Here is a 16,063-nt window from a genome sequence, read left to right as displayed (position 1 = left end):
CAGAATATATAGAATGATGATTATTATGACCAAATATATATATATATATAATATTATCTTGTACATAATGATGATGATGAGTATTCGATGTTAGAAGCACACAAATAGAGTAGTATGGCAGATGACTTGTCTCAATATGGGTTTCAATGCCTCATTGGGTTGCTTCCTGTTGGACTCTCATCCTTCACTTGAACAAAACTTTCTTGATGTGTGGATTTGTCCTTACCTGCCAAGTTTATGGCTCATTTAATCTTATTTGATGTGTTGGGCCCACTGCCACCTCCTGTGTTACTTTTTAACCATTATTATTATTAAAACTAACTAAAAATGCATATAAAAAATGCATATAATCAACAGAAGATAAAATATAATATCCAAGAAAGATTGAAGTGAAAGTAGTGGAACAATGAGGGAGATTATATTAGAATTTGGGAAAGTAAAAGGATGGTTTGATGAACAAATTGGGCTTGGAGATATGTCAACATTCATAATGGCTTGAGGTATACGAATTATTTTCTTCTTGATGATTCTCATCAAACAGACCACCACTACTGGCCGGTTTAAGTACTAGGCCCAGAATTTGGAGGAGCACTTTAAAATTATTCATTTTTTTCATCCACTTTTATTGTACTCATGAAAATTATACTTTGTTTTGTATTTGTTTTTGAATGATTCTGTGAATTTAAATAATATATACATGTTTATTTCCATAGAAATTTGTCTCCATTTTATGTTATTATCATATAACAAATTACAATAAATAAGATATATTTAAGGGGGATAAAATGAATGATTATATAAATTATTATTATTATTATTTTTAAAAAGAAACTTACATACTAATTTTATGAAGAATTCCATTGTCAGTACTCAAGGAATCCCTAACTTTATTTTCCATGTATGCATCTCTGGGTTAATTAAATTAGGGATTCTCAAATAAGATATTTTTAATTTCATATTCACCTTTTTTTTATATATATAAAATAGATTTTGAAACATAAAATAATAAATTAGGTAAGGAAACAAAACCACCATTGGCTGAACAAAATTAAATATCAAATTAGAAATAACAAAAATATATTTTATCAAATATGTGAAAAGTCTGAACAAATTAAATGGGTTCATGATAGGTATTTTAACTCTCGCATGTTTTTTTTTTTTTTTAAGAAAAATAAAAATAAAAAACCACACACAGGGAGAGTTTTTATCATATGGTAAACGAGGTATTTTTATATTTAAAGCCCAAAATTATGATATTGGGCCGGAACTCACCCTCATTTTCTTGCTTTGTGGTTCATCACTGTAGTTGGGTTTTTGTCTTATAGTAAATGCTTTGGGCCTCAGCCTATTTATGTTGAGAAAGCTCAATATCGTCTCCACTTCTCTATGGGTGGGAGGGTAGCCCAAAACAAAGAAAAATATGCATGGGTTGGAAAACGGAAAATTTGGCCCAATGCCCTGATGGGAATGAACTTAACATTTTTACCCCTTTGGTATCATTTTTTTTTTTTTTCTACTCTTTCAATTTTTAATAATTCCAAAATATCTTTATATTCAAATTAATTTTTTTTTCTTTCTGTTATTTCTTTTTTTTCTTCACTCGTTCTCTCCTCCTTCATCATCCTTGTTCAAGAAGATCTCATTGTTGATAAGTTCAGAACCCATCTTCTTCATTGAATCGAAACATTGTCGGACTGTTCGTCTTCTTCTTCTCTGTTGGAGTTACGTTTGATAAGCTTTGGACTTCTAGGAAGAAGAAGAACAAATCAAGGGTTAATGAAAACTACCGTGGTTGATGAAAATAGCCGTGAAGCTTGGCCACAGGTGCCCACAAGCTTTTCATTGTTTTTGGAGAAGAATTTGCAGAGGAAAGAGTCAGTGGAATGGATTAATATGGTGTTGGGGAAGTTGTGGAAAATGTATTGAGATGGAATTGAAAATTGGATAAATGGATTGCTTCAACCCATCATTAAAAATTAAAAATAATTATCTGATGTACTTTGTTTTTTTTTTCTAAAATATAGATTTTTATTATTTATTTGTTTAAACAAACATAAAAAGATCTGAGTTTTTTTTTTTTTTTTTCAAAATCAATGTGGAGTGGAAAGAATGAATATCCAAATTATTTTTTATTATTTTAAAATTAAAATAAATATTAAAAAATAAAAAAATAATAATAAATAAAAAAACAAATATCATTAAACTCATATAAAAAATATTAGGCCAAATTTCCTTTCAAAAAAATGTTCAGTAAGAGCAGTAGGGATGACGTACCTGGCTGACGACCATGATGCGCTTCCTAAAGTTGGGCAATCAATTCTCATGTTGTTTTATTTAAATATCTTTTATTCGAATAAACATTGATTCTACTTTATTTATTTATTTATTTTTAATGAAGGATAATTTATTAGTTAAAAAAAGCAAATTTACTGCCCGCAGAAATTTGCAGACTTCCCTGGCTATTTTCCAAGCTAATTTAGTGGGCTCTTACCAAAAAGAAAAAACAAAAAAGAAAGAAGGCTCTTATTTGGTGGAGATACTTTCTGTCCTGCATGCAATATATATCAATATATATATATACAGTAAAACTCGTATTTAATAATTTTAATATTAAATTTTTTTTTCTAAAATTTTAGATTATATAAAAAATTAAAATTTAAAAATTAAAAATATTTAAATATAAATTAAATAATTAAATATATATTAATAGTATAAAATTCTATTTATGAAAAATTAAACCAACAAATGATTCTATCAAATTATTAATAAATATAATTTTAAATTTTATTTTTTTAATATGATTTAATATTTAAAAAAAAGCTTTAATATTAATATTGATATTAAAATTTTAATTTTTATCAATTATTAAAATATTAATTTGAACTTTTTTATATATATATATACATATATTTATTATAGATTTAAAAAGTGCATGTGATATTTGAACAGCTAATAGATTTTTAAGACTTCTTTTATTAAAAGATGTGAGACTCTTTATTATAAAGACGTGAGAGTGTGAAACTTCTTTGAGTACTATGATGAAATTTGTGATCACCCTCTACAGTATGCCACGTGCCTCTTTGGATAATTATACTTTTTTTGATAATTTTATTTTAGTTTGTAAAAGCTTATTATATAAGGTTTATGTATTGTACCTATTCCAGTTTTTACAATTTTAACATGACTAATGTGTCATAACATGTTACATCATATAATTTGGTGACATGCAAATTGTTTACCTTTTCTTTGTTATATTTTTCAATTGTTATGGGAAAATCTTCAACATGTGTTTTCCTATAATATTTTTTAGAGTTTGATGGAATAGATTATAATAGAATAGATAATTTATCAAATACATGAACAATATTAAATAAATCTTGATCAGAAAGTGTCTAAATTGTAAAGGTAATTTATTAAAGATATATTCTAAAAGTACATTCCTCCCCTAAATAATATAAAAAAAGGATAAATGAAAAAGGGTAAACGATCGCTATTTAGATATTAATTAATAGGCCAAGGGGACCAAAAGTGGACTTAAATTGTGAGTAGTACCTTTAGAAATAGATGATAAACAGAGACTTCGCACACATGGAGAGCCGATTGGCTAGTACTACAATATATATATATATATAGGACCACTGCAAAGGCAAGGGGAGGAGGGGAAAAAAGATATATTAAATAAAAAGAAAGCTAGAGGACCCACCAATTTTGAAAATTGATACAACTTAATATAGTGTCACATTATTTATTTATTTTATCTTTTTTCTCAGTGGCATATCCATTGGACCAACTGCCTATACTCCTCATACACCATCTCACATGTTCAAAGATGGACAATCCAAAACCTTCTACGCATATAAAAATAATAACAATAATAATAGTAATAATAATATGAAAAAAAGGAAACAAAATTGAGAAAAGAACTTAAAGCCCATCTACAATACATTCTTCTTTTCATATCTAATTTAAATTTTTAAAAATTATTTTCATAAATCCATAACAAATTATTTAGATTACCTTTTGAGCTTCCAAGAGAGTAACAAACATTGAAAAAACTCATGCATTAATTCAATAAAAAACTACTTGTCTTAATTAGGTAATATTTTATTTTTTTATTTATTATATAAATAAAAAGGAGAGAGAAAAACATTTATAAGATCCAAAGAGTAAATACCAATTTGAGTTAATTAAGTTGGTCCCAAACCAAGTATGTAGATAGAAAATCCAAAAGACCTCAAAGGAATGAATAAATAAAATAAAATTAAATTAAAAAGAGGGTATATCAATGAAAGTGGGTAGGGTTGGGGGGGTTGGACATGGGTCATTCAAAAGATACGAGGCAAAGTTAGAAATATATGGGTGTGGGAGTGATGGGATTGGGTGTGGTGAAATGGAACTTTGTTGAGCCACTGTCTCTCTCAACACCCCCAAAATGGTCCCAGCCACACACCCCCCAAGCTGGACCATCTCTCTGGCTCGTGTCCGTGGTTCACCCTACACTGACCATGACCTCTCTCTCCCTCTCTCTCAATCTCTTCATTATTTTTTGTTTCCATGTATTTATTCTCAGATCACCACGGCCTTTAATGGTTTTTTGGACCAACTCTCTTTCTCTCTCAACTTGCACTAACTTTTTTTTAAGACTTGGAAATTAATTATATATCCGCCAATATCCATCGGTGATCCATATATATATATATATATATATAATATACAATTATACTCAAAGATTAATGATTTTCCTCACACCTCAATAAGTTTTGTAAATTGATATTATTAATGTATAAAAAAGAATTCCATGAATTGGGAAATAATTTTAATTTCCTGTTGGTCTGGCATAAGTTAACATGCATGTGAAAGAAAATTTTGATCATCTAAATGTCTTTTTCTTTTCTTTTCTTGGGGAGAAGAGAGAGATCGATGGTCCCCTACATATGCTGGAGGATGAGGCCACGCGCACGAGGACACCACCATATGTTCGTTTTCTCGACCTACAAATCTATTTCATACATTCACACACACAGAGACATGTATACATATATATATATATATATATATATTATCTAATAAGCTGCATTAAATTTTATTTAAGTATGATCTCCATCAGCTGAGAAAATTCTGAAAAAAGGAGTAATGACATATTTATAGATGCATGACTTTTGGACCCAAAAATCAACGAAAAAGATTAAGATCGACAATCTGCTTATCTATGTGTGTAGACGTGTAGTTTCATCCGAATACTGCGTAGGAATATTAACCATAGAAATTTTAAGTTAATTAAGACGGTTTTGATAGTATTTCTATAATTTAAATATTTGATTTATGTACCTATTATATATATATATATATATTCACATCCCCCCTAGTCCGAATTTTTGTATATACATATGCTAAAGCCTATTATATATATAGGATTTTTTTTTGCTGTCAAACTCAGTGACAACTAAACACAAAAAATCAACTTGGATTTTACGTTTGAATCAAACAATTTTCTTGAAGAACTATGATTTCTCCCTATAACTATAAATCTCTGTAATCAAGGCTGAGTGAATCTATGGAAATCCCAACTAATTAAGACTTCAACCCACATAAACCATGGTAATTAAACGCCTAATTATCCAAATAGGTTTTTATCAACAACGAATATCCGCCGACTCTTCTGTTTTGTATTGTCAAGCACCCTTCAGTGTGTGCGTATACAATAAAAGTACAAATTGGATTGCATTGTACGTGTAGGTACCATAAAGTTTAGCTGTAAATAACCAATCATATATTATCAATATATATATATATATATATATATTTATTTATGTATTTCTCCGAGATATTACAAGAATACATAGGAAGGTCCTAGATAGAGTAGTTAGATAGTAGTGCTCAAATTTTGCAAGCAACTTGTGGGGACTCTGCTATATATGTACATAGCGATAGGCATATATAGCTTCAACATGCATTTCGTGATCCACACAATATATGCATACAGTCTGTCAAGTTAAGTTAATTTAGTGATAAGCTTTACGTATCTACCTTATAAGATTGATTTACATATCCACATTATAAGGTTGTGGATTCAAAATATACTCTTTTTCTTTTTAGAATAAATAATTACCCAATCAAACAATATATTTACATAGAATTTCATTATAATTAACTTGCATATGCTATTGTATAACAAATATGCATGCAATTTTTAACTGTGACAAAATTATATACACATAAAACTTTGTAGCTAGCTATTTAGCCTATAGCCTATAGGTAAAGTGAAAGAGCCAGAGACTGAAAATGGGTAGGACCTGAAATGAGAGTGGTTAATGTCACAATGGGGGTCCATTTTTGTTTTGTAAGGAAAGAAAAATACTAAATGAGTGAGTACAAAGTCCACAGAGCCTCTCTCTGCCAAACTAAAGCCTCTCTCTGCCAAACTTCATTCTCAAATGAGTCCCTACTTTTAGTTGGATCCTATCCTCTCCGCCACTCTCCAAAAAACCTCCTCTTCTCTTTTTTTCTTCTCTTTCCCCCACTTGCAATAATACACACACACTCACCACCCTGCATGTTTGGCTCCAATCACTGTTTGAGCCCTAGTCTTGCTTCACATGACCATGGCATGGGCATCCACATGAGCAGGGTCCCACCTTTGCTTTTGCCACGTGCACCCCATTAACCGTACGATGATCTTTAATCTTGACAAGGTACGTTGCCATGTAAGATTTGTGTAAGTCTTGTTTGTCCTATAGTTTATGACTGTTTATCATTTATGCACCCCATCTCAACTTTATAACCTTTGGTTTGGTTCTCTTTGGCTTTCCTTTTGATTATATAAGAGAGCTATTTTACATCGTTGCATGTGTATATATATATATATATATATATTTCAATATAATTCCATAGGAACCGTAGTGTCCTTGAGGTTCGATCGATCAAAATGTTTGCAACATAACGACATCTAATTTGAGGTAATTAAAAAGGGATTAAAAAAATTAAAAACCATTTATGGGAATTTTCTATCTCATTTTTACTATTTTTATTTATGACTGATTTAGTGACAGAATTTCATATCATTTTAAAACACAATATTTTTTTTTTTCATTTAGGTTTATTTTATTTTTTGTTAAAATTTTAACTGAGGCTCTATCTTGTCATTAATATACATTAAAGGTAATACAATATCCCAATTCTACAACAGGAAGATAAGCAAAATAAGATATTAAGCCAAAAAAAAAAAATAGATAAGCGATTTTTTTCTTTTTTTTCTTACTACAGATTTTACACCATGTGTTTACAAGCTTTATATATGATTTTTTTTTTTTTTTTGGGGCTGATCTAAAAGAAATTAATATAAGCTTATACGTTTATGAATGAGACGTGCCAACGAAAATGATTCTAAATATATATATATATATACCTATATATTAGTTGGTCATCGATGAATTATGGCCAAAATTTAATTGTTTTTGGTTGTTAAGCTATAAGTGAAGATTTATAGACGACCCTTGATGGTAACTTTAACATATTTCATTTTCTTTATATATTCGTTGAGCTTGAATACTAGTACCTTAGCATTTGGCTTGATACTATATATTTTTCTCTTTTGCTCCATCCTACTGTAACTAGTAATGCTAGAAGTACTAGATCATTGGCACATGACCTCCTCTTTTCTTATCTTTAATTGAATTTTTAGTATCTTTAAGTGATATATTGCTATCCTATACTTCAATTTGTATTATTAATATGATTAAAATAATAATTAAATAATTATTATTAATTTTTGTTCTTGCTTTTGGGTAGTGGTGTCTCTTTCTCTACAGAACTAATTGAAAAGGGTTAAAATTTTTTGGCTAAAAGAAAACAATTCCCATGCATGCACCTGTTGGTGATCTGGAATAAAGTACAATATAATATGTATAAATGTATAAAATATAAGAAAAGGAAAGAAATAGATTTATGATTTATTTATTTATTTATTTATTTTTAAATCAACTGGGACCCAATTACTTGTTACTTTATAATAATCGTACCTAAACTTTCTGATCGAATGTTTCACGGACACTAAAAGATCGTCCATGGTCAGCAGCCTCCGTAGATTCAGAGTGGCATTGCTGTCCTCAAGTCCACGAGGACGGGCCAACATGGTTTCCAAAGTAGTTAATAATTTGAATCCTTGATTAATTACTCAGAAATCAAAATGGGTAGTCTCTGAACTTACTGCAAAAAAGAAAAAAAAAAAAAGATCTGTTGTATATAAACTAAGGGGGCTTTTTAAAGAATATCGAATTCATTTATTTTTCCCTTTTTTAATCAAATTTTCATCTCACAAATTGTGTTATACGAATCAAATTAATTAGTTCAAATAAAAAACTTGTTAATTTGACCAAGGAATGTAATCAAATAATTGATCTTTTTTTAAACTTAAAACTACAAGTTTATTCATTATATCACTTTCAAACTGAAACTAATATATATAGTAATCCCTTGTCCAATAACCAATTAAAAGCATAGTTTAATCAAGTATCAACTACTGCATATCACATTACTTGATATCCAAACTAGTTTTTGATAAACTATGTTAAGTACACCGGTGGTGTTGAATATGACATAAGGAAATAATAAACATATTAACATACACGTCTTCGTGTATAATTTTTAAATATGTCTTTGAAACACTCATATAGAGGCACACTTTTTTTTTTCTTTTTTTTCTTTTTTTTTTGTGTAAAAGTTCGAACCTTCTTATTGGAAATATAATAAATTTAAAAATTTATCTTATAAAATATAGTATTCATAGAGAATATAACATTATATTATACCAATTCAACTCAAGTTGACATAAGAAAAATAAAATTGACTCAAGTTTCATTTGTATTGCGATTAGTATATGTTCGGATAATGATTTCCACTATATATAATAATAATAATAATAATACCATTATAAGTATTTTTTATACGCCAAGCCAACTCAAATTGAGGTTTAATTTTTCAGTCAAAAGAAAGGAAAATTGCTAGTTTGCCACGAGTACATCTCATCCATCCATGATCCGTCTGATTAGACACCGGTCCCACCAGAAAATTAAAATTTTTCTCCTAATTAATTAAAAACATAAAAGAGAAAAAAATAAAATAAAAAAAATTGGGTGTATTTAATAATTATGTAAGTTGGGGTGGCGATAGCATTAGCATAGGAAATGAGGCTAAGCACACGTGGGGGCTGAAACGCTTTGTAGTATTCCCACAACAGTCCCATGTGATTTCGTAGCGTTTAGGGGCGACTCAGTGTCGTATTTCTCACTGACCCGTCGCTTTCTTCCGGAGCATGTTGGTCTTGCTCAATTTAATGCTTTGTCCTCTGTATTTCCTCTTATTTACTTTTTTACCCTCCCCTCCATCTCAATCCCCTAAAATATGCTCTCCCATTTCCCTTTTGTTTTTGGCACTTTAGGAGGGACAACTTTGTAAAACTATAATTCAATTTCTTTTTTTCTTAATTTCTCTCTGAGTATTGGGAAAAGAAAAAAAGGGTCTTTTCTTGATTCTTTCTTCCGAAAAACCCAAAATTACTGTGCTCTGCGTGTGTTCCCTTCTGATACTACACTCTTTCTAATTCAAGGTCTTGGGCTGGCTAATAAAATTAGGTTTTTGGATGTAATAAAAAAATAAATTCAAAATTTGTCATACTCTCTGTTGAAATTTTTAGAGCAAATTAAAATTTATTTTCATACATTGATTTGATAATAATTGTGAAGGATTTTTATTTTTCGTGTTGACTAAGAAATTTCTTTTTGAAAAAGTGGGTATTTAATGTCATAATGTAGCACGTGGGCTAGACATGTGGCTCTATAGGAGAAGCTAGGTAGGAACTAATAGGGAATCAATTCAAGACCGGAGGAGGAAGTTTTGTGACAATGGTGCTAATAGTCGTGGAATGCTTTGCCAAACCTACTCAAATGTGACATTTTATAGCTAGCTAGGTTCACCAGATTATTAATGTTTGACCATCTAAATTGAGCTTTTTGACCAGATTATTAATTTTTGACCATCTAAACTGAGCTTTTTGAATTATCTGATAAAAAAATAAAAAAACACTGAGAAATTTGATTCCAAAATGCAGTTACACGTGTTAGATTTCTAAATGATGAATAAAACATTGACGTCAACCCTTAAAACACCCAAATTTAATTTTTTTTTTTTGATTTGATTATGTGCCCCAAATGATAAATCACATCCTTAAATGATGGAAATTACTAACAAGATTCTTAATTAAACACTTTGTTAGCTTGTTAATTATTTTTCTAACCTTATACACTGTTTCAATAATGCAAAACCAAACAATATCTCAACCTTTCCCATTCCAATGCTTTCAAAAATATATAAAATATTTCCCAAGGTTCAATTATATAAACCCTTGTATATATGTACATGTTTGATGGGTTTTTTCGGTTGGCCTACAAAAACTTTTTGAGAAGAAATGTCCTTGTTCTGTGGTGATTAGAGTGAATGGGATCGTAAAATGGTGCTATCATTTTCCATGTGAAAAAGTTGAATTGCTAAGTAGCCCATCACGCCTAAGTTAGACTTACCAACTCTTCTCTATGGTAGGGTCGGATTGTGGGCGCATCAAAAGCGAAAAGCTTAAAGCTAAAAAGCTAAAGAAACGAAAGAAGTTTAAGCTAAGCCAAGCTAATTGCCTTTTGACTCTAGCTACTTTCCACTTTTTCTTATCCCACATTTTATTTTCTTCCTCTTGGCTCCCACAAAAGAAACCTCCCTCCATCCCTAAAGGGCATTATGGAAAAGTACAAAAACAAAAAATTTAAAAAAAGAAAAGAAAAGAAGAAATTTATTAGAAAGACAATGTGCTTTCAAAAATGCCTTTGTTATTCTCTCACCCAACTTCTATCTACAAATTGCTTTTTTTCCCTTTGCGTGAAAGTTTTTAAGAGCAACATGTCTTTATCTTGATGACAAATTACAATCCGCTTTGTATTAACAAAAGGTGAATGACTAAACGACCCCTTTTTAAGATAATCATCAAATCTTAAGCAAAATTACAAAAAACCAAAGGAAAACGACAAGCGCAAATAATTGCTAGATCCACGGACAAATCAAACCCAACGTTAGCAACAAAAGGAAGTTAAATTAAACAAAAAAAACCAAAAAAAAAAAAAATGTAAAAAATAATATTCTTTTCTTTTTCTTCAATTCACCAACAGCTTGTGCCACATATTTCTCATAGTAAGAGGAGGAATTTTTGAAAAACAAAATTCTAAACTACATTTTTCTAACCAAAATGAAGAGAATCAATTAGATATATCATTGACCACCTTTACCAAATCCTTTAACTCCCCTTGTTTTTCTCTTCTCTGTCTCCCCCTTTTCTCTCTTATTAGACTACACAGGCTTAGGTTGCTTCCCTTTGTGCTGCTTAAGAAAAATTAAACAATCCTTGGCCTTTCGAAGGGAGCATGATCCTTATAACAAGGCTTTTTTTTTTTTTCCCTTTTTTTTTTTTTTTGCCTTCCATTAAAGTCAAATATCTAAGCTCCAAAAATTTTGGAACCAATCTTTGGCGAATTCTTCTATCTCTGATCTTCATCTCTGCCGGAAAATCCTCATGATACTAGGAACTTAATTGGATGTGCTTCATACTCCAAAGTGTGACATACATTCAGTGGTGGTAAAAAAAAAAAAAAAAAAAAAGGCCTCTTCATTCTGCTTTGTATCTCACCTACGTACTTGTGGAAAAATTTACAATCCCAGAACTATATAGTAGACAAGAGTAATTGGTAACGCAATCAACATCCCAAATATAACCCTGCAATTTTTAGCAAATCCAAAGGCGAATTTCAGTTTCCTATACAAATCATTAAAAGGGGCAGTAATAATTAATAGTTGGAACTTGGGGAAGTTTTACTCACCCAGTGCTTAGAATGGCTGGATGAACATTGTACTCTTTTGCAAACACAAAAGGAACAATTCCTTGTGGAAGTGCAGCCTATATTTAACAAAGTAGCTTTCAATGTTAGCATCTAAAAAAAGTAAGACAATGACAAAAGTTGAGTCCATTTATTTTTAATGACAAATTTAAGTAATATATATACCTGAACAATGGCGATATGGAGAAGGGTACCGCGCAAGCCGACAGCAATAGAGGCCGCAGCCATTACAGCTGGACCGGTAAGGAACCTCACGGCCATAGCAAAAGCGGCCACCGAATTCCCACAAGCAATTATCTTGGGTTGAAGAGCCATAAAGAGACCTAATTAATGAAATAAATAAATAAATAATCAAACATCAATATGACTTTCCAAAGAAATTGCACATTGAAAGCCTTTTTTTCTTCATATTATTCTCAATCCTATCAACTACCAAGTCACTAATTTGGACCATAATTGTATCTATCATAACCAATGCACACCGACCCTGGACCGCAAGCGACGTTGGGGTCGGACCCCACATGTCGGGTGGTCAATCCCAAATTATAAGTCCAAGATTAGAACTTCTATCACTTTGTCACCAACAAAGGTTAGAAAAACCAAATGGATGGCTATGAGTTGTGTATTAGCCATAACCCATGCTACGACAAAGGTAAACATCACAGCCAACCTACTTGCGCTACTCGATACCCATGATCTAAATTGTGCCACGGCTACTACCTTTCTTTTTCTTGTCTTTTAAAACCCAGTCCTTGTTGCCGCAGGCTAATAAAATTACTATCTACAAAAATTTGTATCTAACAAGTTGCTTAATAGCCCTTTTCCCATTTAGATATTAGGAACTCAATTATTGAAGTAGGAATTAAAGTGAAGCAGCATTACAGGAGGTTTTAATTTTTTCTTACCTAAACTGAACATAGCCATTCCAAGGCCAGCATCTGACAGAATTGAGATTGATTTCTCTATTATTTTCGGCATCGTCACATGCCACCTACAAAGGCAAAAGAAAAAAAATAAAATGAATATACATTGCAAAATGGGAATAGAGGGTGCATTAATGATTTTAGTTTTTGGATTTTTGGTATAAATTTGGATACTGGGGGCAAAAACCTGTAAGCGACGAGAGACCAAACAAGGCCAATGAGGCTGGAATACGTGTTGGGATTGCGGATGAGCTTGCGCCATACCATGATCAAGATCAGACGGGTCATAACACTCGCCGGAGGCATCTGTTTTCCGACACTTGAATCTGGACCTCCGGCCACCTTTGGGTGCAGCTCTGCGGTGGAACTGGACCCCAGCTTATTAAGTCCAGTGGGTCCATCTTTTTCTCTCTCTTCCTCTCCTTCACCCCTCCCTGCAAAGCTCAAGGCTTCCCCACCAAAGTCCTCACTCTCAGGAACGCCTATGACACATTAAATAAAAAATAAAAAAAAACAACAACAACAATTTCAATTTCAAAATCTAATGTACTTTGTTAATCCCAAATAGCAAAAAGGTGATATTTTAGATGAAACCCGGGACATGAATTTTATTTTTTTACCTTTGTTTTCTCCATTTTGGGGGTGATCAGCAACCAACATCCTGATCTCTTTCGCACCTTGATCGGACCGCCCAGATTGCTCGGAAGCACCAAAATCTGCTCCGCCGAATACATGGAGTCCTCCACCTTCCGATACAGGAGAAGTGCTCGAGCTCCATACGAACATGTGGAGCTCCTTAGCATCGTGGTTCGCTTTGCTGACCGCTGAAACTTGCTGCTGTAGTTGCGGTTGCTGCGCCGGCGCCGTTGCCGGAATCTGTTGCTGCTGTTGGTTTTTCGAAGTTTTAGTGGCGGTGGATGAGAACTCTGGGTTCGGAGCCGGGTACGATGTGGGTACTGTCTGCGCCGGATAGAATCCGAACCTCGGTGAGTTTATGGTCTGAGCCATTGGAGCACAATTCTCTTCGAAATTCGACGGCCTGGGTGTCGGTCCCCTCGAAGACTGTACGGAATACAAGTCTGCGGGGCCGAAATTCGAATGCCTGGCTGGAAACCCTTGGACTCCCATCATGGAGTAGAAATCGGAGTGGTTGAAATTCGAACCCCTCGGCGTCGGGTTTCTCGAAGAACTCAAGCTGTAAATCTCGGCGCCGGTGAGGTTCGATGGCCGGGGAGTCAATGCCGGAAGTGAGCACGGTCCCAAAGACCTCCTCGACGCGTTGGATTTCCTCACCGTAACGTGAAGCTTCCCGTCGTCACCGATTTCGGCGTCAGTTTCGAGGAAATCTCGGCCGTCGAGCGAAACGACGTCGGAATCGACCTTAAAGGAGACAATGGAAGCTGCGGTTTCAGGAAACTGCTCCATGATCAACATCTTTGCACCGCGATATTCGAACAGGAAGAGGAGGAGAGTGTACCAAATGATGCACTGGAGCACAACCACCTGAACCATGAGACTACCAGCTTCGGGGTTGTACATAGCAATCAACAAAGGAATGCCCATAACCAGAGTGTTTGGGAGAGTAGAAAGTGAGAAAATAGTGATCATCCACTCCAAGCTTCCATTCCTAGTGAAGTTGGTCCAGATTGCCAAAACGACAAGCATGATGATCTTCTGCAAAGTATCGGCAGCGATGAAGAGGAAGTTCATTTTGTAAGGATTGTTGGTAGAGATGAAATGGAAAGAAAGCAAAGGCACTGCAAAAATCGCAACGAAACGGTTTATCCCGGAACACTGATCGGGAGAGAAGATCTTCCACCAGCGAACCGAACCGTAGGCCAAGATCATAGCCACGTATAGAGGAATCACCGCCGTCAAGACGGTGTAGAGGTCCTTCCAAGTGATCATTTTTTTTTTTTCAGGGGTTTCGAAATAGCTCTTGTGTTTCAGATCTAGCAGTTGAGCAAGGTAAATGGCATTGGGATGTAAATTCGATAGGAGAATAAGGCCAAATTCGGTACAAGGGTGAAAAAAAAAACCGTTAGGTAACTAACTCAAAGGATGATGAGGCATATATATATAAAATATATATATATATATATGTTTGTGTGTGTGTACGTACTTCTGAAACTGAAACTGAAACTGAAGCTGCAACTTTTCGCTGCAACGTCTGGGTTTCTGGTTTGCTGATGAGTAGTTGTAGAGAGAGAAAGCGAACAATCAGAGTCAGAGAGAGAGAGTGAGTGATTTCACGAGGGGGTTGGAAGTAGGGGAAGAATTTATATACAGAGGGAAGAGAAAGGGGAAGAGAGAGAAAGAGAGAGGGTGGGTGATAGAGTAGAAAAGCCGGTCATTGGAGTTTTGGGTGGGGCAGTGGGGGGACCAGAGGCCCAGTGCATTAGTCTCAAAGCTGGGCTTTTTTAACCCAAATGTTAACCGCCTCATATGGTTAACTTAACCCAACATGGGTTGCTTATCTTCTTTAATTGTTTATTTATTTTTTTTTTGTATGCATACGTGTCACCTCTTTGTGGTGTATATTCCTCCATGACGTCCAACGTCTTTATTCTTTTCCGCTTTTTATTTTATTTTCTGCAAAAAATTAAAAGCTGAAATTGTGAAAAAGTCCAAATGCGTGAGGAGCCCCTGCTGAATTTGAGGGAAAATTATGACCTTAATTATTAGGAAAATTATTTTTATGCGCGCTTTTATAAGATTTTATAGTTGTATAGAAAAAGTTAGAAAATATATGATTAATTAATTATATAATCAAATAAAATTGATTTAGTTAGTAAATTATTTATTTTTTAAAAATATTATAAATTTAAAATACCTAAATAAAAAAAGAAAATTATTGTGTATGATAACGGGAAAACAAAATTGATTACATAGATCACAGTTTATCATCCTAAAATTTTGGAAATAGAAAAACATTATTGTAATGTTTTATTTTTTATTTTTTTATGATATTATTTAAGCTGGGTTGTGTATAATTTGGTTCTCAATTTCATTTTTTTTAATAAAATAAAATCTTTTCATAAACTATATGCTATAGTAAATAAGTTTAGATAGCTTATGCTGGAACTTTAGATATTTTTAATAGAATCTATATAATATATAAAAGAATAAGAATGAGTTTTACATGTCAGTATATTATCATTCTAATTATCTTTTAAAATTATTTTTTTTATTTTAATCATATTTATTTAT

The 16,063-nt window shown here is 32.6% G+C and overlaps 1 protein-coding gene across 1 annotated transcript; it reads right to left on the bottom strand.

The window, feature by feature from the left end:
- Positions 1 to 11,165: 11,165 nt before the first annotated feature.
- Positions 11,166 to 15,197, bottom strand: LOC107429333 (auxin efflux carrier component 3). The gene is made up of 6 exons (XM_016040003.4): positions 13,474 to 15,197; positions 13,041 to 13,335; positions 12,836 to 12,921; positions 12,096 to 12,253; positions 11,913 to 11,989; positions 11,166 to 11,809 (listed from the first exon to the last, which is right to left on the bottom strand). Exons 1-6 carry the CDS (start codon positions 14,759 to 14,761, stop codon positions 11,743 to 11,745), a joined length of 1,971 nt encoding a protein of 656 aa, XP_015895489.2. The 5' UTR covers positions 14,762 to 15,197; the 3' UTR covers positions 11,166 to 11,742.
- Between the last annotated feature and the right edge of the window lie 866 nt (positions 15,198 to 16,063).

This window comes from Ziziphus jujuba, chromosome 12 (genome assembly GCF_031755915.1).
Source record: "Ziziphus jujuba cultivar Dongzao chromosome 12, ASM3175591v1".
NCBI classification, from domain to species: domain Eukaryota; kingdom Viridiplantae; phylum Streptophyta; class Magnoliopsida; order Rosales; family Rhamnaceae; genus Ziziphus; species Ziziphus jujuba.
This window is presented reverse-complemented; position numbering and strand designations above follow the sequence as displayed.